This window comes from Caloenas nicobarica, chromosome Z, assembly GCF_036013445.1.
Source record: "Caloenas nicobarica isolate bCalNic1 chromosome Z, bCalNic1.hap1, whole genome shotgun sequence".
Classification (NCBI taxonomy): domain Eukaryota; kingdom Metazoa; phylum Chordata; class Aves; order Columbiformes; family Columbidae; genus Caloenas; species Caloenas nicobarica.
Window position 1 is genome coordinate 90,107,861 of NC_088284.1, and position 24,766 is coordinate 90,132,626.

General features: G+C 40.9%; 2 protein-coding genes across 2 annotated transcripts in view; one reads left to right on the forward strand and one right to left on the reverse strand.

Annotated features, from left to right (window-relative positions):
* The window catches only part of PLPPR5 (phospholipid phosphatase related 5), a 110,551-nt gene extending 108,199 nt beyond the window's left edge, over window positions 1-2,352 (forward strand). The window contains exon 10 of the mRNA XM_065655787.1: window positions 2,269-2,352. Coding sequence (XP_065511859.1) covers window positions 2,269-2,352 — 84 coding nt within the window. The remainder of the gene's footprint in view (window positions 1-2,268) is intronic.
* SNX7 (sorting nexin 7) overlaps window positions 1-24,521 on the reverse strand; it is a 30,247-nt gene extending 5,726 nt beyond the window's left edge. The window contains exons 1-8 of the mRNA XM_065655786.1: window positions 24,288-24,521; window positions 18,655-18,837; window positions 16,669-16,779; window positions 16,087-16,251; window positions 14,864-15,065; window positions 11,866-12,065; window positions 8,711-8,797; window positions 2,632-2,784 (exon numbers count right to left, since the gene is read on the reverse strand). Of these exons, the coding sequence (XP_065511858.1) occupies window positions 2,632-2,784; window positions 8,711-8,797; window positions 11,866-12,065; window positions 14,864-15,065; window positions 16,087-16,251; window positions 16,669-16,779; window positions 18,655-18,837; window positions 24,288-24,449 (1,263 nt within the window). The 5' untranslated portion in view covers window positions 24,450-24,521. The remainder of the gene's footprint in view (window positions 1-2,631; window positions 2,785-8,710; window positions 8,798-11,865; window positions 12,066-14,863; window positions 15,066-16,086; window positions 16,252-16,668; window positions 16,780-18,654; window positions 18,838-24,287) is intronic.
* Between the last annotated feature and the right edge of the window lie 245 nt (window positions 24,522-24,766).

Consider the following 24,766-nt stretch of genomic DNA (forward strand, 5'->3'; position numbering starts at 1 on the left):
ACGTATTCCTTTATGCTAGCGAAGTGATGCTCGACAAGTTGACAGCAGAATACTTGGGCAACTACAGTTACAGAAAAATCCAAACAAATGTAAGGTCACACTCCTTCCTCATATTGTGGCAAAGAGGAGTATAATTTGACACACTGCTATGTTGTACTCGATCACACCATTTTTAGTTTTATCCAGCCTTGAAGGACTGGATTTCTATTGCAAAAGCCACCAGAAAACATGAGGTGTCTGTATCTTGTTACTCTGCAGTTGTCAGAAATTTCAGGGATGCAGAGAACGGCCTCTCACAGGAATGACCCTGGTTAGGTTGTGTGCCTGGGGAATGGAGTCAGCAAGGTTGGGGAATAATGGGGAGCACAGTGAAATGCTGCTGTATAGAAGGGAATGGGATGCTGCTCGTGGAGGGGCAGAATAGGAGTTTAACTGGAGGGGAAAAACAGAACATGCTTTGGGAAAAACAAAAGGCAAGAAATAGGATGAGGGATGCTACAGCATGGAAAGGCTTAGGAAGCATCAAATGGTGTATCAAAAGCACGAACAAGTAATTTAACTTCGGGCATGTGAGAGAACGTGACTGAACGAGTGAAAAACACCGTAACAGGCACTGTGTTTGTGGACTAGTTTAATGAGTGAGACTCACAATACTATCCTTAAAGTAGGATTTTTTTTTTACTACTGAAAGCATAAAAATCATATTCTGATTCTCAGGTTTCTGAGATTCCCTTCCCGAAGTTCACTTCCAAACAGCGAAAGCTGCTGCTTCTGCTGCTTTCACGAGTGCCTTCCGCACCTGTAGTTTGTAATATCAGGGCCTCCCACAGTAATCATTTCTCCAATAATTAACCATCAGCGTTAACCACAGGTCTCAAATAAACATGCATATTTTGGATCAAAACTCCCAATCTAAATATTAATTTTATTAATTTGTCTCGAATGCCAGGATTAAGATAATGATTTTCTGATAAACCAGGAAAAAGAATGGGTAAGCCCTCACTTTGCAAACAAGGAGGGATACAGTTAGCACAATGTTTTCTATTATTGCTGCTGTAGTAAGATAAGCTGTTTTCTTCTAAAATTAGATCTACTGAGATATTAACAGCAAAAACCTTTTATACAGAATTCAATATTCAAAAAAAGCACCAACAAAGAATAATGTCTCAGTATAAACCAATTCGTTCAGTATTTCAGAGGCTATTTAAGAACCACTGGCAGTTACAGAGATAGCTGAACGATCTTCTGCAGTTTGTGACTTAATTATAATAATTTCCTGTACAGTACGAGCTTTGGCATTCTGAATTAAAATTCTAATTCAGCAAAATCTTCTTCTAGATAGGAAAGAGAACCAAAGAATTATTTTTGTGTTTTAATTTAGCTAATCATTCATTAACAAAATATTCTGAGATATTTAGCATAGTTGTAACATACATATTGCTGATATAGAAGTCAGGGATCATTAATAACTGAAGAAAATGTGAGAGGATGCCAAAAGCTTGCTGCCTGATTTGAGAAAATATTTTGATCTTAATATGTAACAACAGATTGTCAATGTCCATGCATCTCACAGTCTGTATGTTAATTAATTAGACTCGATTATCAAGAGCTCTGTCTTTTCAATTACATTTTAACAAAATGATCTCTAAAATTGGGACACTGTCATTGGCTAACGGGCAATCCATAAAAAGTTCAGAACGCAGGACTGGAAATTACAGATATCAACATATATCTGTGAAAATTACTAATTTATGATTAATAGATGGCTTAGTGCATTCCATTTTTTCACAAAATAAGGAGAAATTATTTTAAAAAATTCAGGATAGCTGGGATATTTTCAAAATGCGCACTTCATTCAACGTCTTGGCCATGAAGAAACATCACAGACTGCTTAACATATATTGTGATATGTTTTCAAGGTCTCTTTCTTAGTATATATTATTGTAAAATGGAATTCTTACCGAGAATATTAGCTGTGGCATTTGAGTTGAAAATAAAAATCTAATTTCAACCACTTTTCTTTCTTTCCGAAGTAGTAAGTTTCAGTTATAAAAAGAGTCCATTTATTAATTGTATACACTTGCAGCATTGTTTTGTTTTAAAAAAGTGCAATAAGCTTTTCATACTGACTTCTCAAAATTGTATTGTTCTTTATCCTTGTAAAATCTGATTATTTCGTGGTAGACAATTCCTCAGAGAGATAATAATGAGACCTTCCTGAATGAGCTGTCTGACATGGAATCACATTTAAACGTTTCCTCATATAAGATCATTTACACAAGTTTGAGCTTTCCAGAGGGTTTCTTCATGCAGTTACAGCAAAAGGTTTCCAAACTGAAATATAGCAGCTGATGTTGAACCGAAAAATACGTTCCAAATTGGTGTGGTTAGTAAAACGAGAGTGCCCTCTGTCGATGATGAACTCAGGATCAGCCACTTGGGCACAAAATACGTTTTGCTTGAAATGTGTCAAATTAAGGACAACTGCCTCCCTCTTCCTGCAAAAACTGATTCTGAAGTTAACATAGGTTTGAACTAAAATGCAAAAGTTCCTCTTTACAGACAACCTATGGACTTCTCCATTGAAATAATCGATGAAAAAAATAACATTGCAATGAGAAAGTGTTTTACCTCTTCATAATAATGGAGATTATTCTCAGCCACGTTAGTGAACGTTGATCTCATATCACACTGCATGTTTTGCTTCCACCTGTCCCAATCTGCTTTCAGAGCATTATTGGCACATTCGACTTTGTCTTCAAGTTTCCCAATCTCTTCTGAGAACTAAATATGAATTGTAAACATTAAAAAATATGAGTAAATCACCATGTCAAAAGTGATTGAAAACAAGTGATTGTAGTGCAGACAAACAGAACTGCAGAATCAAGGTTGGTATTTAACTTAGCACAGAAAATCCTCCCCCAAGGATAAATTTAAATTTTATTCTTAATTAACAGTACAATTTCTGAAATATTAAGAACAGAAATTCTAGACCTGAATTAAAGTATTGCTGAAGATGTTTTTATTGACTGAGAAGTTACAGACTCTGGCAACTCTTCACTGGCACTTGAGAGTAATGCATCTAAGAAGGAAAATACAGAGGGCTTTACTGAAGCAGAATCAACTCTACAAATTAGATTTGGCCAGAAAAACTGAGAAAACCCTGACAAAACCTTCCATAACCTCAAGAGAAACTAGAATGAGAAGACAGCAGAAATCAAAAGCACAAACTTTCTGATCTCCTGCCTGTCACCTTGCCATCTTTTCTTGTGGAACTAACCTCTGCGTGCCCACATGAGGGAGAGAGAAATACAGAAGCAGAGAAATAAATTAAACCAAAGGACTTCTCCAGAGAAAAAACTCTTTCACAGTGATCCAGGACCAAAAACCTTGAGGGCTACTCCACGGACATTATGTGCTTCTAATTACCGTAGATGCACAAAGTGACTTTTCAGCTAATGGGAATGAATAAGTGGACGCAGGCCCTCTCTTTAATGAGTCTTCTAGTCCTCTCAATAATTGTTTTACCTACTGTCATTTACTAATCAGCTGTGTCAGTTCTGGCTGGCATCCAGTCACAGAACGAGGTACACGTGCTGCCGCTACAGCACAAATTCTTCTGCTGGGACCGCACAGGGACTGTCTGCAGCAGGGGGAGCTCAGGCAGAAACACCACCCACACGGAACATCAAGCAGGAAAAGTTAATCTCGTATTCTTTCCATTGCAACTCAGGCCCCATACACCTTCCTCTTCTTCCTTGCATTCTGCCATGAGACAAATTGTTTTCTCCTCATACGACTCTCCCGTAAAGTTGGATAGCTCTTCGTGCTCCCTGCAGAGCTCATACTTTCATTGATATGAACTTCAGGATTCCAGGATTTTGAAGGAATGCTTACGCTATTGGCAGAATGCAGAAACGTCAGAATTCCGAGCAGGATGTGGAAATTCTTGGTGTGCAGCCCCCAGCTTGGACCGTGCAGGGAGGACAGTGTTCCAGTGCAACAGCCACCACTGGACACGAACTGAGCAGCACTGCCTGAAATGGTCACAGAACCTGAGCCCAGCGCTTAATTCACAAATCATGGATCCCAATTCAGTTTGACATCCTGGAATCCTTCAGCTCTTAAGAACTCCTTTGCTACTAAAGCTGAAAAATTCATCCGAATGGATCTTCTCCACATTCCATGATACACAGATGAATAAACATTTTTAGTTGGACTCCATTTCTACACTGACTTTCCTTGCCACACTTCTAGATTGAAGGAATACTCGTTATTAATCAAGAACAAAATGCAAAATATTCTTCCTGTTTTACTGAAAAGCCCAGGTTCAATTATCTAGTCCGACTAGTAATCAAACTATGGACAAGGGTAATTTCAAGTACCAATACTCTGTTCAATATGAAAAGGTTAATCCAAAGTTTAAATATGGGGACATTACCTTCAAAGGAATTACAGGCAGCTGGATTCAGTATCTTGGGCATGTTGCAAGTGAATTGCATTTTCTTCAAATACCAAAAATGAATGCACGCAGAATACTGAAAGCAGTGAATATCTGTAGATGATTTAGAGTAGGAAAGGCAGTTGAATCTATTTTCTGCTTTTGCAAGAAAAATGTCCCTCATTCCAAGAATGAGCTAGGCTACACACTTAAAGAACTTCTCCCACCTAGAAGTCCTGGCTGCAGCAGCTTCCCCTTATCTTTTTCTTCATATCTTTAAGACATTTATTTTACAGTTTGTTTTTGTCTTGCCTTTTCTAGGAACTACAAATTTCTTCCACGGGGTAGTCACAACGTGATGTGGTCAGGCAGATTCTGTTCTTCATCCCTGTCTGGATATGCAATTTAAACATCACCCTCTAAAGCCCAAAAGAAACCGTGTTGTATCAAGGCAAGGGTTGGACTTAAGGTTTAAAACCAGCATTATGCCACACTTCTTCATCTCAAGTAGAGAGGTTTAAAATCTACTTTTTCACAACTGAAAAGAAACATAAATGCCACCCTCTTCAGCTGCCATGACAGCAGAAATCAAGGAAAAACGGCTTGGTCTTTTCAAAAACACCTACTCAGTGTGTTCCTCTTTTACAAGGTATAAATTGCTGCAATTTATCCTGCAAATTAAATATTATTCTGAATCCATTTTCTTACATTGATCTCACTGAGACAGCTAGTGTGATAAATTAAATTTCACACCAGGGATCCCCAGAGAAGGTCAGCACAGCGCTCGTCAGATATCGGACCAGGGGCCAGGAAGGTGGGCGCCAGACAGTGCGAGGGCAGAGCACTACCAGACGTGAGCAGCGGGACCTGCGCACAAAGAGACTTGGCCCAATAGCCAAATTACCTGGTAAGTCACACGGCATTTTATGCTACCTCACTGTAGAAAATAGCATGAATTTCTGTCTGCTACATCAATTAATCCTGCATCTTGGTGATACTAACCCTTTTTAGCCAAGAGTTAAAAACATAAGATATGTTCTGAATGGGATACATTCAGCATTTCATCTCTTTACTACTTAGTTTAAAGCCTGAACACAGAATCCTTAAGTTAGCATTTAATGCTTATCTGGTTCTGTCAGAGCACATTATACCAACCTTTTGTTAGAAGTACTGTTAGCACTAGTGGCAGTACCAAAACTGTTAAAAACTTGCAAACCACAGAGGGATGCAGTCACACTGCTGTGTATGCCTGCAGAATGGAGCATGGGAGGGATGGAGTCACAAACTCCAACATCTTCACAGCCAGAGCTCTGGAGGTAAGAAAGGTCTGGATAAGGAGGAAGACACCAAAGTCCTCCCAAGCATCTCTGTCAGAGCCTGCCTCCAAAATCACAGACTTCAAACCTTCCATACCCTGAACAACTGCCTTCTTCATGGACTACATTTTGGAGTGAGAGACAAGATTTTACCTTTTTAGTAGCATCACATGCAGCTTTCTAAAAGCCTGGTGGCATGGCATGGCTCAATAAAATGTTTTTCCCAGCCAATAAGACTGACATCTCTTCAGGCTTAATTTGCGATTCCAGACTATTTCAGCTGCACTTACCTTGGGGATATTTTGCATTCTCCTGCTGTATAACCTCCTGTTTGTTAAATCATCTAATGTTTGCCATGACCAATGCTAAAGATCTCACGGCCTTTTACCGGCTTGAATGACAGTCTGAGATTCCTTATCTATGGTGGAAATGTACTTCAAATTAGATTAGAGTTCATGCCACTCATTGTCAGTGGAATTTCTGGCTACTAGATTGCACTGACAAGTTCAATCTGACATCTATGAGATCATTAGAAGCTACATGAGTTCTGCTTAGGAATAGAAATGTGCAAATACAGCCAAACTAAGGGTTTGACACCAATGCCAATAACAGTACCTGTCTTACGACCACCTTTTATTGTGAAATCAGTCTAGTTAGAAATGCCAGCAAAATATTTGAATACATGATAAAAATTAAAACATAGTAAAAAACTGATTGAAGAAACTGTTAAAAGGTACTTGAATGGTTAAAAATAGCAGTACACCATTCTCTGTGGCCAAACTATCATTTAATAGAAAAAGCCTTCAACTTCTAATTAAGAAAAAGTCTTCAGGATACAGCTGCCACTCGATTAGAGAACACAGGATTTTATGATCAGATTAGACTAACAGACATCTGCTTTTCTGTTCTTATGAGACTGCAAGGAGAATCAGGCTCTCAGAAAGAGGATTTTTTTCAAATGAATAAGAAATAGAGGTGTTGGAAAGATAAAACAAAGATCTGAGCACTTGGGTAATCACACCGTCCAAAGGCTTTTACCAAAACTGTAAACACAGTTTTGGAAACACAGAAACAGTGAAAAAAGACCAGTTGAGCAAACTGATCTCAAAATTTTACTGGAAGCAAGTACAAATATCTCATTATGCAGTAAGCCATTGTCAATATCAAATCAACATGGTATGGTCAATACTATGCTAAAGGAAATATATTCCTTTTTGTCTGCGACAGTTCAGGAAAAGAGAGTGCATGCACCTTGTGCGAGGACTCCAGCAGATTATAACAGAAACACATTCTGAAAAGACCACGTCCTGCCAGGTGATGTTCCCTTCTCTATGGTGGACAGCAGTAAGACGAGCTGCTAAACAAGCTGTATGAAATTGCAATTCATCACTGAATCGCTCTGTGCAAACACAACTGTTTTTAGCATGTTGCCAACAAAACACACAAATGGGAAGAACTAATTAAAAGGGGTGCAATGTTAAAAAGTTGATATTACTAGCTGCATACAAGTAACTTATACAATGATGTACAGCACTCCTTTCTGGCAGAATAAATTCTTAGGATCGTATAATATCTCAAGTTGGAAAGGACCCATAAGGATCATTCTTACTATAGATACTGTGCTTCTACATGCAATGCAACTGATGGGTGCTGCCGGGCTGTGGGGCACCCGTGGCATGGGGTGCTGGGGACACAGGTGGGCTGCCGGAGGAAAACACCATGGCTCCGCCAGTCCCTCCCCAGGCAGCCTGGGGACACAGGGACCTGCCACTGCCACCCCAGTTCCAGCCTGGGGCCTTCTCCAGCTTACCGTCCTCCGGGCATCTTATAAGAGCTTCACACTTTATATGTAAACTAAGAAGAAAGGACAGGTGAAGCAGGAGAGGAAGCAGAGACAAAAACAGATTAGAGAAGAAAAAGTCTGTGAAATGAGGGGACGATAGAAGTAAACAGAATTTCTGCTTCAGGAAAAAACAAAACTAGAGGTATTTACTTACTGCCCCACCGCAGTACAGAGAGGCAAATGGTTACAAAATATACCATAGCCATCGTAGATACCAGACAGTGGTAATATATTCTTATTTATTCAGCTCAGTGACGAGAAATCAATTAAAAATATGTATTTCAAGTGCCAAAAACTATCTACACAGCTCATCTTTACATGAAAGCTAATTACGACGACCCTACTAAAAAGCATCTGAAATGTCAAGGACTTCCTCCTTTGATGTACTAAAAAGTTATTATTATTTAGTCATTTTTATATATTATTTACACTGCATAACACTTTGTGTTAACACTGTGCTAGAAGGACATTATTTAGGCTGGAAAGTTAAACAATCAAAAATTTAAAACATGCCAATACCCATCCCAGAAGTTCCTTTTCATAGGCCCCCTGAGCCTTGCTGCTGGTTTGGGGTATGTCTGCCCCCTTGGGCTACCAGCTAGGGTCTGACTTCACTAGAATGAATGAAGGTGTCATACTGGAAGTAAAAAAAAATCTCTGGGCACAGCCAGGTAAGACAGAAACCTGGAAGGACAGAATCCAGAACTTTTTATTTTAAATAAGTTGGACGAGCAGCTTTGCTCATTCTAACCACCTCCTCTCCATCTCCTACATCAATGGAGCAGCAGCTACAAGAGCACTGCAGGTGTTACTTTCTTTTAACTCCCAGTGTGGAAGTAAACAGAAATGCTAAAAATAAGCTGCGGTACAGTCTGTGTTGACAAATCACTGTGGTCGCCCACTAATACCAGTCCTTTGCTCCAGCAGCCCGTCTACTGAATTTTGCATCTTTCTCATGACTGCCTGTGCCTGGCAGGCACAGCGACAAAGGCCAAACCTTTTCAGAATGAGAATTACAGAGACAGCATCCAGTTACACAGCGCGGCTTCCCAGGACACGTGTTCTGCGGGGCATCGGCCTGGAAGATTTCAGCTCTCTGTACATACTCACCAGGTCCTTTTCTGTCTTTTTATTGGCTAAAGCATCAACTCGGGAGTCAAGCTCGCCTTGAATTTGGTCTCTCCTTTTCAAAACACCCTTAATTTAGAAGAGGAAATAAATTTTTAAAAAAAGTAAATAGAACCAAATTCTAGACATCTATTCAGAAAACCATCAAACAACTTGGCTATTTAATAAATTAAATGAAGCAAGATCACAGAATGATGCCATTTAATAATTTTTACATGATACATGTATTTTTCACCAAAAAAAATCTTAAATTATGAAGACTTATTCTTCAATACCTGTATTTTATCTTAGATGTTTTTCAAGAATCTTAGTAAATCCAAAATCGGTGCTGCAAGTTTCTGCCATACACAGTATCGTTGTTAGTTGTATGAGAAAAACTGCAACAGCAGTTTACTTGGTATCAGCTCAATTTCCTCTATATTCATATTTTAAAACAGCAACATGAGTTTGCTGAATCTCATGAACAAAAGTGTCTTTTCTTTGAGTAAAAGTTACAATATAAAGTAGAATAAATGACTTAAAAGGCATTATTGAAATTATGACTTTAACCTTCAATATTATTTTGTAAGTGCCAAAGACATAGAAGCAGCATGATATATATCATTACAAATCTCAAAACCTTCTTTTATGTTACCTTGCTACAACTGGTTTTACTGCTTCTTCTGTTTATACTAAAGAGATTTTCAGTGTTCACCTCTAGCATAGGGCATGTTGAAACAGCACAGGGCACAAGCAGCTCTACCTTCTCTAGCTGTCTTATTTGACTGAGCTCTCTTTAAAATCTTGTCACTTTAACAAACACAATAGAATAATTTAGGAGGTTAATTTAAAAATAATTTTTCAATGTTCTTTTTGAACAGGTATTCACTAGAAAAAGATGGTAAACCTGACTTTGGATAATTCTGAGTAATAGATTAGCATACATACTAATGCTCATAAATCTATGTTTCAATAGCTCAGAATATCTTTTGGTAAGATAAATGTAGAAAATGTTTAGCTGTAAGCATAGAAGCAAAACAAATACGTCTGGAACAGCTTTCCTTCATGTTACAAATGCTTTTTCTTTTTTACTATTTCTTTTGCCTCTTTTAAAACTATTTAATGACTATTTTGGCAACTTTTATCACAAATACTCCTTAAATTACAAGATAAACCCAATTATTTTAATATTAATTTGCTACAACTGTAGACAAGCACTGGCTTCTAATGCCAAACAGAGGGACTGTGTTTTTAAAGCAGATTATTATACTTCTGCATTTTTTGTGTGTAATATTTAATGGTTCCCTGCCACAAAACCCTCAAATAATTGTATGTGGACCCATAACCAACTTATTGGTGCAACTTGTACCCTGCGGCGCAGTAGCACTCTGCACTCCCCAGATCTGTTCTGTGAGTCAGGGAGGAAGGAGCCAGTCCAGATGTAAATATTTTAGCTATGAATTCATCTCTTTCCCCAGTTTAAGGCTGAACTCCCAAGACTAGAAAGTACAAGGGTGGTATTGCATTGGCCACACCTCCTGGCACACTCGCGCATGATCTTGGCAGCACTGCAAACAGGTCCCTGTGCTGGGAGGTTAAACACACCTCTGAAAGCAGATTTTACTGGTGTGTGACTTGCCCTATTGTATGCTTAGAATGACTAGTAGTTCACTCTCCCGCCTGCGAGAGGGAAGTAAGCTGTAGGAAAAATAAAAAACCATGGTGAGTGAAGGGAAAGATCGGTTGTCAAACAGGAATGAGCTAGTGGAGGAAGATTTTCCTCTGGACAGGACTCCATGGCAGCCTAACGTTGTGTTGCAGTGGGCAAGAGCTACTTGTAAGGTGTGCATGAAGAGCCAGATAATCACTCTGGGGTTTGTCCACAGAAACCTCTCTGTGCTCTGGATGAAAGAGAACATCTGAGAAAGGCTGACCAGGCTGCAGACTAGAAGGAAATGGGCAGGCACCATCTCTTCAATAGCACAAGGGCTAGGATCACTCGTGGGTAACAGACTTAGAAATTCTGAAAAATAATTTTGGAAGTAGGGGAGAGGAAGAAGACCTAGCAATTGCTAGGATGGTAATCTCTTCAGACTTTTAAGCAAAGCAGTACCTACCTCCATCTGCCTGCACGTAGATATAAATAATGAGGCCTGCGAAATACAGGACATTTCGTATGGTTCCTCTTTCAGTGAGGCTTATTTTAAAGACAGCGGTCATTGCAGCAATAATTCTTAACCTCTCGGTAGCTAAGCCTTACTGAGAAACCGGCTCTGCAGGCTGCCAGCAAAGGCTCAGTTCACCTGCGTCTTGCTCTGCCCGTGGCCTGTAACGCACTCAGCCCCTGCTCAGACACCACTGCAGGAGGAGCTGGGCTCCCAGCAGTAAGAAAACAACGGATACTGCAGCTTGCATTGCTCAAAACTGAGACAAAGAGGGGTTTGCACACATTTTCTGCTCTCTGGAGGCAGCAGAGTGGGAATTATGACATGCTGAATTCAGTTACTTAATTATGTTGATTATCCATCAGCACTGAGTTTATCAACTCTCTAGTCAGATTTTTTTTTACATTCCCTCCAAGTGTAAGAAAAATACATACATAAAAGGAACTGAGAGCGTCAGCTTATGGCAAAGACTAACACATGCTTATATAATGGCACAGGGACTGGAAGTTCCCTGCTGTTCTGGAAAAAGAAAACATAGTTTAGGAACATCTCCTAGAAAGGGAAAAGCCTCTCCCCTCCTTTTCCCCCACACAATCTGTTACTTGATTTCACATTTCAGCAGTGTCAGAGAAGGTCTTTCTCAGCTGCTGTTGCCCAAACCTTTGCGTTCCTGCCCCTCAGCTACCACGCAGAGCTCTCTGGAGATGGCAAAACCAGAGACTCTAGCATAGCCACCAAGCGCTGCCTGCTATGCAGGACCATCCAGCTCTTCTCATTTGGAAGGGCCGCCTCTTGCCTGATCAGCAAGGGACACGGGACCGACCGCATTCCCTGCTGACAGCCAGCGGTCCTGAGCTGTGCCTGTTTAGTAACAACAGGTCACAGAGGGACTGCAACATCATTTTCATCAGTTACAAATTCTCTTCTAGACTTTGGCAGTGGACTAAGCCAAGTTTTACAGACAGCTGTAAGCAATTCTTAAGGAAATCTTACCATTAGAATTTCACTGTAGAGAACATATTCATGTAAAATTGGCAGCAGGTTTTCTGAGAGCCCTGCCATTCGCTTCTCCGTGGCCTTGCAACACTTGTCGATGCAGCTGGCAACACCTTTCAGGGAGTCTGCTATATCTTCTTCCGATGCTGACCAGAGTGTGTGGATAGGGCCGTATTCCTTCATTTCATTAAAATACTCTTGACAGGAACATACACACATATTACTCTCTTGTTCATTAACAGATGTTTAAGTGACACTAATTGCAACTTCATATTTACTGTGAACAAAGCAAGAGACTGAGGCTAATGTTTAAATTTGCTCAAATGACCAAGATAAGTAAACTGCAGTTAGTTGTTTATGAATAAACCGATCAATTAATTTCTTGTAATTAAGTAGTCCTAGACCTGAATTACTTCGTGTTGCCTTCATACGGAGGGACAGGAGCCACAGCAGCCCTGGACGGCAGTCCGTCTGACTTGCTTCTACTGCTCCAAATTCCTCTGCTACAATAATGCTTTGAATCCTGTCTCAGTTATTAAAACAAGCATCCTTGCTATGTCCCAAAAGCTTCAGAAGACACACGGAAGTTCACTCCAGTTCTGCAGATGTTATCGCCTTTAGCAGCTTTTATTAATCTACATACAATGGGACCAATACTGTTCAATATATTCATCAATGACTTGGATGAGGGAATTGAGTGTACTATCAGCAAGTTTGCTGATGACACCAAGCTGGGAGGAGTGGCTGACACGGCAGAGGGCTGTGCTGCCATCCAGCGAGATCTGGACAGGCTGGAGAGTTGGGCAGGGAAAAATTTAATGAAATATAACAAGGGGAAATGTAGAGTCTTGCATCTGGGCAGGAACAACCCCAGGTTCCAGTACAGGTTGGGGAATGACCTATTAGAGAGCAGTGTAGGGGAAAGGGACCTGGGGGTCCTGGTGGACAGCAGGATGACCATGAGCCAGCACTGTGCCCTTGTGGCCAAGAAGGCCAATGGCATCCTGGGGTGTATTAGAAGGGGGGTGGTTAGTAGGTCCAGAGAGGTTCTCCTTCCCCTCTACTCTGCCCTGGTGAGACCTCATCTGGAATATTGTGTCCAGTTCTGGGCCCCTCAGTTCAAGAAGGACAGGGAACTGCTGGAGAGAGTCCAGCGCAGGGCCACAAAGATGCTGAAGGGAGTGGAGCATCTCCCTTATGAGGAAAGGCTGAGGGAGCTGGGTCTCTTTAGCTTGGAGAAGAGGAGACTGAGGGGTGACCTCATTAATGTTTATAAATATATAAAGGGTGGGTGTCACGAGGATGGAGCCAGGCTCTTCTCGGTGACAACCAACAGTAAGACAAGGGGTAATGGGTTCAAGCTGGAACACAAGAGGTTCCACTTAAATGTGAGAAGAAACTTCTTCTCAGTGAGGGTGACGGAACACTGGAACAGGCTGCCCAGGGGGGTTGTGGATTCTCCTTCTCTGGAGACATTCAAAACCTGCCTGGACGCCTTCCTGTGTAACCTCACCTAGGTGTTCCTGCTCTGGCAGGGGGATTGGACTAGATGATCTTTTGAGGTCCCTTCCAATCCCTAACATTCTGTGATTCTGTGATTCTGTGACAAGGATATCCTACAAATTACTTCTCTCAAATTGTTATTTCTCTAGGCCAAGAGATAACCTGTAAGCAGAAAAAAAAGGCCCAGAATTCACTGTGCCATTTGCTAGGGCTAAACTTGGGCAAGGCTGATATGACTTGGAAGCTGCCTGTTCACAGGAGGGTACTGTGGACACATTGCTTTTGTATTGAAAGCACAACTGAGTTCGTAATGAAGAAATGCCCAAGAAAAGATGCGAGGCAGCCATGTGGCATGAAGAGTGTAATGTTTACTTTGAGATAAAAAAAAAAAAACCTCAATGGAAGATGTAATAAAGAATCCCATGTTAAGCTACCGCAAGCAGGAATGTTCTCTGAATCACAGCTATCAAAAGTTCATACCACAACAGTGTGGCCCTCTACAGAATTGTTCTGCCTGGTGCTATTTGGAAAATCTAGAAAGAAGGTATAACCTACAGCATTTGGGAGCATGTCAACATTCATAAGGTTTTCCAGGAGATATTTTGGCACTGATGCCTTGAACCTACGGACTTCAGCTGGCTCTTTCCACTGAAATGAATGACAGCAAAAGGAACTCTTTTCACCAACATGTATTTTCCTTTTATAAGACCCCTCCAATTTAGTGAGGACATGCCAAGATCTGCTACTGCACAAACAAGCACAAGGACTTGGTTATTAAAGAACACAGCGCAGCTCTTCAAATTATATGATATAGACAATAACATCCCTCAAGTGCTGACCAGTGGAAATTCTACTGAACAGGCCTAGTCTGTGATCAGAGTCCATCTCAGAAAGTCAGTAATTTAGCTTTCCAAGCAGGTGTGCGAACGGTTGTTACTTAAGGAAAAAACTGAGATTAAGTCATCCTTCTTAAGAAAACTCTAACAGGCACAGCTTCTCATGACAGAAGTTATGGCCGATGGCAAAACTATTAAAAAAAAAATCTACTTGGTGAACACAGAAAAAAGGTACAGAATGAAACCAAAAAAGAGATGTTTAGACATCTGGAACCTAGACAGCATTATGCCAGTATGAGCACAGACAGCACAACTCTTACTACTTACATTCCACTGAAAGCACAAAACAAAAGGTCATGGAGCTTTCCAAAAAGCACAGGTAAAAAGATAGCCATACTTGCTATGTTCTCTTCTTTCTAAGTTCCTTATCAACGACATGTTAAAACTCTTCCTATTAACAAGTTATTCAAACTAACTTGATGTTCTGCCAAAACAATGACTGTTATGAAAAGCGCAGTATAAATACAAATCTCCGTTTTGCCTTGCTTGCTTGAAAGAGTATTTTGCATGGCACAATGAAAGCTAATTTTTTCAAAATATTTTTCCAAAATATTAATTTCTTAAATCATTAAAACTGATACTTGTTTTCTACTTACCCCTTTCTTCCTTGTAAATTCTATGAGCTATTTTGTCTAGAACATTTATTTTCTGACTAAATGTTTCCACGTAATCGTTCATTTCTGTAAACATTTCAGGACGATTTTTAACTCCTCCTCTTACTGAGGATGCTACAGCTCTGACGGTCTGTCCCATCCTGCTCAGCAAACCGGGACCCTGCTTCTTGTGTGAGGAAAGTTCCTAAAGACAGAACAAGCCATGTTTACTTCCAAGGACTTTTTAAATTCTCTGAAAATAATGCATACTTTAAAGCTTAAAACAAACAAACACCACAAAAAACCAAAACAAAGAACAACAAAACAACAAACAAAACCCAACAAAACCCAGAAGTATATACATAAGCCTCTGTGTGTCTTTTTGGTGTATAAATCTTACTTTAAAATTCCTAGACCAGTGTCAGAACCGTACCTGTCATGTGCATATATTAGCTAAGCCTTTCTGGGCAAACCGACGCGTGCTGTGTGTCACGCTCTCACATGAACGATTAAAGACGGCAAAGAACCTTTACCATTTCATGCCTTAGGGTGAGCAAGCTAGTTTGGAATTTGGCCTTTTGAACAGGAAAGCAGGGGTAATGAGTGCAGAAATAAGTCATTGAGGAAAGCAAACAATGTTCCTACTGGAAGAAGTAATTAATCTGGTTTTTTGTAACTCTTTTTATATGTTGCTGGAATAACCTTTGCTGAAGTTCAGTGGTAAGCTTTTCTGAGTACAAAACTCCAGTTTTCAGATGGACACACCTTGCAAAACTACAACAGGAAATTCAAAGGCTTTATTTTTCTATTATGAGACTAGTATAACTTTAAAGAAAAAGCAGATGAAAAAGACAGTGACATGCCAAAACAATAATTAATTTAAAATACTACTTTTCATATAATCTTGGAAGCTTATGTGTACACCAAAAAGCAGAGTTAAAATATTGCGAATTTGCCACAAAAAAACCATAATACAGAAAAAAAACCCCAAAACCCTGCCCTGAAGGTACAGCAATATTTATGGCCACATGCATGGTTACCAGAAGGACAGAGGAAAGTTTATCTTGAGGGATGAATATTCCATAAATCCCCTGCCGCCTTCTGATGCTCCCATAACAAGCTATGGGAGGACACTATTGAATACTGAACTAGGGCAACTCCTGATATATTCTATGAACACGAGATGTGGTTTCACATAATTGTAAATAAAAATAAAGTCATTTTACCCAGGCCTGTGCAGTAAGAAAAATTTTGAAGTCTTCATTAAAAGTTAAAGTTGGATGATCAGCAATACGGTTCAAAAATTTATGTAAAGCTTTTCTTCGAGTCTCAATGAATTCATCACTAAATCGTTCCACCATTCCTTTCATTATGAATTTTTCAGGCAATGGCTAAGGAAAAAAGAAGAAATATATTGTATAATTTTCCTAATATTAGGGGTATTATAATGGTTCTACTTAATAAAAATCATAGGTATACCTTGTAACACCCACCATGCAAACACCTGATCGTTATAAAGTTATCGTATTCAGCACTGCTATAACATGGTTCTTGTAGCACACAGTGCTGAAGAATACATGTACAAGAAAGAAGGAAGGACATACATTACTGCAAATTACTGCAAATGGCACAATTAGAAACAAGAAATATCTTTATGGGATTTTTAATTATCACATAAAGCCAACGAAAATAGGCCAGTTTAAGGTTTGTGAGACTTCAGAAACTGAAGAAAGACCTCAAACATCTCTGTATAAAACTGGAGCCATCCTACAAACAAATAAAAATAACTTAAGTTTTAGCAAACGAACAGGAATAATCAGTGTCGGATGTGCTTCTTCAAGTTTGCTCTTCAACCAAAGGAAATCCTGATACCGTCTTCGAACTTCATATTCACTAGAGTCAAATTCACCACGAGAAGTCTGAAAATCAGAGGAAAAAAAAAAAACAGGCCCAGGTTAGAATACCAGAAAAAAAAAAAGAGCAAAATAGTTTTAGATTTTGGAGAAAACAGAGTACTTGAAGGTAATACATACATGATGCTATTTTGCCCGTTTTATTCGCTTGCTGTTTTATAAAGTGCAATGATCAAGTACTTGAAGTGATAAAACACATCCCATTTTAGCAAGAAATCAAAGTTCTACTGTAAAAAAAAAAAGGCAAGCACTAAACTGCACACTAGAGTGGCTTATAATAATTAGCCTATCACAATGTTTCCAAAAGACTTCAATCATTTTTTTAGTGTGGCATTTTCCTTCTAGCAATCACAGTTATGTTCATTACTTCTAGGGCACTTCTTGTAAAGCGATTAGTAATCTATGAGTAAGGAAAGTCCGTTTCTTAGCGTTCTGAAAAAAACCCCAAATAGCTGACACATGTCCTTGAGACCTGCTGACACTGGTCAACAATCCCCACATTCAAAACATGAAAACTTCATCATATCATAGCAATAACACTTCCTGCACTGCTTAATGGATTCTGCATTCCATCATCAATTTCAGTTTCATAGCCCTTTGTTAGAACTTGCCAACAAACCTTTAATGCCTACAAAAAATGCTTATTACAGTGTTGCAAAATTGTCAGACCATGAGATTTGTTTTATTACTGCTCTGTCTTCTAGAATCAAGCTACGAAGAGTCCATGTTTTCATTAAAGTGATGTGTGCTGCTTACCATTCATTGTTGCACGGAGATTTATAATGCAATGCAAGTAAATTCTAAAAAACTCAAAACATGCTCTTGTAATCTGAACATTTTTGAGGGTTGAATAACAATTTTTCAAGGTATGTGGGAGGAATACTATTACTTTACCATCACCAACCAGCACCTCAAATGAAATATTTTAAGAAAGGATAAAATAGATAAAAAAGCAAAAGTAATCCACCTTAAAGCCCTTCCATACTTGCCTGAAGAAAAAATGTTCTCTCGTTGACAAAAACATGTATAAAGTGAAAATTATTGCTAGAAAGCTAATGAAGATAGCTCTCCTCCTACTCTTTAAATATTTTATGGGGAATTGATATCTCCTCTTATTTAAGGATGAATAATTCCCATTTGAAAATATGGTTTTAAATGAATCTTTTAAAAGGACTTGAAGTAAAATAAATTAACAGAGCAATTCTCAAAACGCAGCCTGCAGAATATTTGCTGGTGATCCCAGAAGAGCTGGCTGGTCTCATGAGGCTGACTTTCTTCCTTATTTCCAGTAAATAATTTGCATTCAGGACAGCTAAAGATACACTTAGCTGTTTCCTAGTATTACTTTTTCATTGGAGAACTGTGGCAGTTTCCCCAGAAATCCTATGCAACTGTAAATGGGAAACAAACGTCCATGTGATCATGGATATTGCAATTAGAAAATAGTGGAATTCAAAGACTTTGTAGCAGGTAACACTTATGCAAGACAGAAGACTGGTAGCCTGCAAGTGATCCAAAAGTCATAAATACTTGGGCTAATATAGTGTCTTCAAAGAGAATCAGTCCTTCTGCTTTTTCATATTCCAGCTGAAGATCACCACAGAAAATATTATTGTCACATAGAATTGATTTTACCATTGAAGAATAATTAGCTATTTTCTCAGCATAAGGAACCTAAGTACCTATGTATGTAGACTTTTACTGTTTTTTTTTTTCCAGAATCTACCACACAGTTTCATACAGTTTTAGCGGTCTATATGTCATGGCAAAATCAGAGTGTAATTTAAAGGTAGTAACATCCCAGAGAATGGCATGCAAGAAGAGTGAAAATGCTACTACTATTATCAATATAAGCTATTACAGCCGTGACTAGCTGCTTACCTTTGTGACTACTCTGTATGTAATAAATGTTTCAATGGCTGTAATGTGGCTTTCAGGATCATCGACTGTAATGAAGAGATCTCTTAATTCTGGTTCATCCTCAAATTTATACTGGTTTATCATTGATGAGGGGGATATTGGCATTGAAGGACTGAATGAGTTTACCTCAGCCAGTGATGTATCCTACAGATAAGACATGAGAACATCTATATCAAAACATCTTTGTATACAAACACACACATCCAAACACATATGTCTCAGATGCTAAAATGGCAAGCTTTTAAATAATCTGATAAAACAGATAAAACATAGAGCAGATGAAAGAATTGTATAGAACATAGCAAATCTATTATCCTTTACAGTATCTGCTTCAGTGAGGATGTAAGAAATGAGATTTGTTCTAAAATTGACGAAAGAGCAAAATGCTGCCATTTGGGAAGAATGTTCTGCACAGTTAGAAAGAGAACTTGCCTATAAATGGTAAAATTAGTTATGAATCCTGACACCCAGTAAATGTGTTGGATACTTATCAGCTTTACTAAAATTATCAGAAGCCAGTTACTCAGGACTTATGAAGTTTGAATTATCTGAAATAACTTGAACAGGGTGGATTAAAAAATATTATTTTAAAAGAAAACAAGACAAAATCAGAACCAGAATTTTTATTGGAATTGGATATTTCAGTTGGAATATATTTTAAAATAAAATTTGAAACTGAAAACCTTTACAGAGACAAAAATTCAATATTTTTTAAAAGAAAAACAGTAAGTAAGGATGCAGTACAAATTTGCTGCTTAGTTTCTGAAAAAAAAGTCAAACCACTCTTTTGCTGAAGTGGAAAACCACTTTTTGATAGCATTCAACCACTTCCACCACAGCTCTCTAAGAATGTGTCCCCGTAGCAGCTGCCTCTGCTCAGTGTGTTCAATGGTGATCACTCAAATGCTGAGAAATGGAGTGTAAATTGGAAAGAGGCAAGAAATCTCATTTTCTTCCTTAGATGCAAGGCTGGACGAGATCTACTAATCTAAAATCTTGAAGGATACAGCGACTAGGAAAATAATTTCAGTAACACCATAAAAGAACGTATGGGGTTTGTGTGGCCAGGTTTTGTTAGTGGGGAGGCTATGGGGTGGCTTTTATGAGAATCTGCTAGAAGCTTCCCCCATGTCTGACAGAGCCAGTGCCAGGTGGCTCTAAGATGGACCTGCTGATGGCCAAGGCCAAGCCCATCAGCAACAGCGGTAGCACCTCTGGGATAACATTTAAGAAGGGGTAAAAAGAGATGGGCAACACCAGCAACTGCAGCTGGAGAGAGAAGTGAGACTATGTGAAACAGCTCTGCAGACACCCAGGTCAGTGAGAAGGAGGGCAGGAGGGGCTCCAGGCACCAGAGCAGAGATTCCCCTGCAGCCCACGGTGCAGCCCACGGTGCAGACCATGGTGAGGCCGGCTGTCCCCCTGCAGCCCATGGAGGTCCCTGGCGAAGCAGAGGTCCACCTGCAGCCTGTAGAGGTTAATGGCAGAGCAGATCTCCACCTGAAGCCCACGAAGGTTAATGGTGGAGCAGATATCCATCCACCTGCAGCCTATAAAGGACTCCATGTCAGCACAAGCAGCTTCCCAAAGGAAGCAGTGGCTCTGTTGGAAGCTAACACTGGAGCAGGCTCCTGGCAGGACCTGTGGAGAGAGGAGCCCATGGAGCAGGTTTTCTGGTAGTACTTGTGACCCCATAGGGGAGCCATGCTGGAGCAGTCTGTTCCTCAAGGACTGCACTGTCCTGAGGGGTGGAGGATAAATAGAGATGCTGTTTTCAGTGCCTGCTAGCACTAGCTGGCCATGCTCTACATATGAAGGAGGACTGATAGTTCAGAGCAGCCCATGCGGTTCAAAGCGCTGAAGCAACAGGAAGCTTCTAGGGAAAAAAAAAATGCATGTGAGCATGTAAGGGACTTGAATGGCTATATAACTTGAGGAATAATGACTCTGCAAGGTCTAAATTGGATGAAGGCAAATGTGTTTTATATTTTCTAATTTTCCATGGGTCATTAATATCATAATGTTTCATTCCTCCTTCTAGGTTGCTACTAAAATTTGCTCTGTACAGGCAGGTTTCACAAAGTATATCTTTATATGGAAGGGCTTATGAATATGTGGTTTGTGAAGCAAAACACAGGCAATAAAAAACCATAGGATAAGCAGGTCTTCAGTTTTGTTGTAATACAGCTCTAGTGTTCATCTGCATGTGAATGAATGCATCTGAGTTTTAAACAAACATCTGTTTCTCTTTATCTTCATGATACTTCAGGTTTACTTCCAGCAGTTCTTGAAGTTCATATGACATAAGTCTGTCATCACAGAAACAAGGTAACAAAAAATTATCATTTTCTGTTTTCTATACAGCTGTAATTTTGTGGTTGGAACTATGTTTTGTGTGCATACAGATGAGGGCAGAGGTTTTGTGGCACAGGAGAAACAGACAATTCTAGTTCTTGGGTTGTGTAACTTGCAAAGAGCATCAAGGCCCTGTCCCCAAATCATGATGTCCTTTCCCACAGCTCCCCCAGCTACCTGCAGCAGCCCTTTTCCCTTCCAAGCCCCTTCACTCCTGACAGAGCAATTGGCAGATCTGTGTGTGCTGTGATTTGCTGGCCAGGAGACCAAACAGAAAATCAATGAACTCCTGGCCATATTAGGGCCTTGCTCTGGGTCTCTTTCCTCTAATACTTGCAGTTACCCTGTCTCACTCGCACATTTGGCTGCGATTGGTCAGTAAGACTCCAAAATAAATAAGGGAAGGAAAAGACTCTCACAGCAGGAGCAGCCTCAAAGCAGGCTGAGCACACAGCTGAGCCTGCAGCTCTTTGTAGAAGGCATTAAGCCCAGGGGTTTGCCTAAACACCACCCCTCCCCAGGGCAGATCATTGACTCAGGGTTGCCTCCATACCTCATCCATCCAGAAAAATTAGCCTCCATGCAATTCCAAAGTGGCATATACACCTTTTCCAGAAATACCATTAAGTTTTCTGTAATTATGGAGACAAATACTGTAAAACAGAGTTTGACAGAGCTGCTAAAGATTTTAAGTATTAACCAAAGTGCTGACAGCTTTGTCAATGTTAGGTCAAGGTATCAGTTAACAAGGAAGGGAAAAATTAACCAAATGGGTATTGTGATACATGTGGTACTCTCTACTTTGAAACTAATGGAAGAAAGCAGGTTGAAAACATTGTATTTGTGTGACTCATAACTCAACCCACAGAAGTTGCCTCTGCTAAAAAGACCTCAGACCTTTTTCCATGGTAACAGAAACTAGGATAAAGTGAAATGCATGTCACATCATGAAATGCTTTATCAGAGTTGCTGAAGAAGATCCTGGTCTGTAATGTTCAAGATGTGTCACAGGATAGTGGGTCAATGGTTTATGACACTATCATGTTAAATGTCTATGAATTTTCATAGAATAAAAGCCCTGTGTTTACATCTTGAGTAATAACTTAGGGTATTGAGGCTGACAATTTTTAAGAATCTAATTTTTCACCATTTTGGTAGCTGGTACATTTCATTGACTAAACTGAGAGAGATGAAGTCAATTTCAGGCACTGAGCCCTGCGCTGCTGCTGTCCCGCTTGGCCTGCAAATGCTACACCGCCGCCTTAAAGACCGTGGCGTGAGAAACCTCATTAAGATACAATTTAAAACAAGGTGGTCCTAGAACAGTACATCACAGAAAAATTGGTTTTAAAAAACTTACAGGCTAAATGTAACTTCAGACTGAGTTTCCCTGCAATGTATGGTGCATGAACAAAGGGGGTGTAATCCCAAATCAACCTCACAGATTTTGATCAGCTCAAAAGATCAGCCCTCAAACTGCACCTGAAAGCAAACAGTGAGTTCCTGGTCTATATATAACCACTAAATGCAGGTGTCCAAGCTGTGGAAGGAATGCTGTATTTTCAGATAGTGACAAATTTTCTTGTTTGCAGGAAGAAGTTTTGTGGCATGCATTAATAGTAGTTAAGATTTAATATAAGTAAGAAATATTTGGCATGAATGCAGGTAGCAGAAATTTAAAGATGGTTGCGATACGGCAGCAGTAACTTGTATCAACTATGCTTTTTATTCTTTTATTCCCCAGGAGCATTGCTCTTGTCAAGCAAGCAGCATAACTGTTGATATGCTGTATTGATAGGCAGATGCCTGCACGCAGGCCTGCCTGAGCTTACCTAGTAAAAACAAAAGGATTCGAAGTAAGAAACAAATAACTGAAATTATATTTTAACATTGCTTTTGCATGCAAGTTCAGTGAATCATTCATTTCTTTATGCCAAATCAAGACTGGTGCTTTCCTAAAAAACGATTTAGCTAGACCCTAGTTATGCTTCAGAAAAACATGGATAACTTGGTGAAATTTAGCCTGATCTCTTGTATGTTACAGACCATTAAATCATGTAAATAGTCCCTTCTGGCCTTAAAATCCATGAATTTTGAGCATTTTACTACAGTCAAAGTTTAAATACATAGTTCCTAAGAAGGAAGCTCTTATTCTAGTGTTTTTATTCATGCATACCAAAAATGTCTTGTTTCCAGAAATATAAAAAAACCCCACATTTAATTCACATGACAATCAGTCCTACTGAAGATACATTTAGTGTCACATTTTCAGACAGGAAACATCTCTTTCTCTGTAATGTCACACATCCTGTCACACAGCAATTCGTAAGTTGCCGAAGGCGAATGGGGCCTTAGCCCCCATATATATTTTTTTCCACCTTAGCTGTCTATGTCCTTATGTTATATTTTAGATGCTGCCTAAATAAGGCAAACAGATCCATGACATGTTCTCTTCTGTGATGACTGAGAAGGCATGAGGTAAGTCTCCTCTTGAACAAATCAGTACAAAATGAGAAAAAAATATATGTGGTAGCCATGCCACACTTCATTGGTTTAATTAAAAGCAGCAGTATTGGCAAGACTGGTGCCCCTGTACCTGGCTAACTGTGTGCTTTTGGAATGTGGACCTTGTCAGTTACACTCGTTGTGTTCCCTTCATCAAAATACAGATGTCACCTTCTCAAAGCTCCTATGTGAAGGCGCTAGACTTCCCTTCATCTTTTAAAAGAAAACTCAAACTGAAACTTGGAAATATTTATATTTAAATACAACTGCAATTACTAAATATGACTGTTTATTTACAGATACATGCACAGTACATGACAAATGCAAGTGACGACGTTACGGCGAGTCCAGATTACTTGGCAAATTTAAGGTAAGCGCAGTTCTGACTTGCACAACTCCTCTGAAGTAGCAAACCCCGCTTTTCGTGCCCAAGGAGAAGTCGCCCGGGGCTCCGCTGGGCGGGCCGGGGGGCGCGGGGCTGCCTGGGGCAGCGCTCGGGGGATCCCGGAGCCCCGGGCGGCTCCTGCTCGGGCAGCGGCCGACAGCCGGAGCGGCACCGTGCGGGCGCGGCGAGCGCGGCTGCCCGGGCAGGGGCCGGCCAGAGGCTGCGATCGCTGCCACCGCCCGGGGCGGCGCCGTCCCGTCCCGTCCCCCCGCGCCGCCCCGGCTCCCCCGGCGGGCCAAAGTGCCGGCGAGCGGGGCAGCGGCCCGACCCGCGGAGGGCGCTGCCGTACCTTGCTGAACACCTCCAGGTCGTCCTCCTCGTCGTCCAACGCCAGCACGTCGGCGGCGGCGAGTAGCGGGGCACCCGCGGGGGGCTCGGCCCCGGCCCCTCCCCTGCCGCCGGGGGAGGGCGGGGGGAGCGGCGGCCCCGGTACCCGGCCCTCTGCCTCCATCCTTCTCTGCGAGCGCGGGCGGCCCCGCCGGAGCCGCTCCCCGGGGCACCGCAATTGGCCGCCCGCCGCTCCCCCGCCCACGGCCCCGGCCCGCCCCGGGGGGGCGCGCCCAGTGCGCAGGAGTGGAAGCGGCGGCGGCGGGAGGGACGCGCTGCGGGGCCGGGAGGAAGCGGCGCCGGGCCGGGACGTGGCTGCGGGCGGGTGTTGGCTGCCGGCCGGCCCCGCGGCGGCGGGACGGTGGCTGAGGCCGCTGGCGGGGAGGAGGCGGCGGCTGCTCACAACGGCCACAGCCGTGTCGGTGGGGCCGTCGGGCTCAT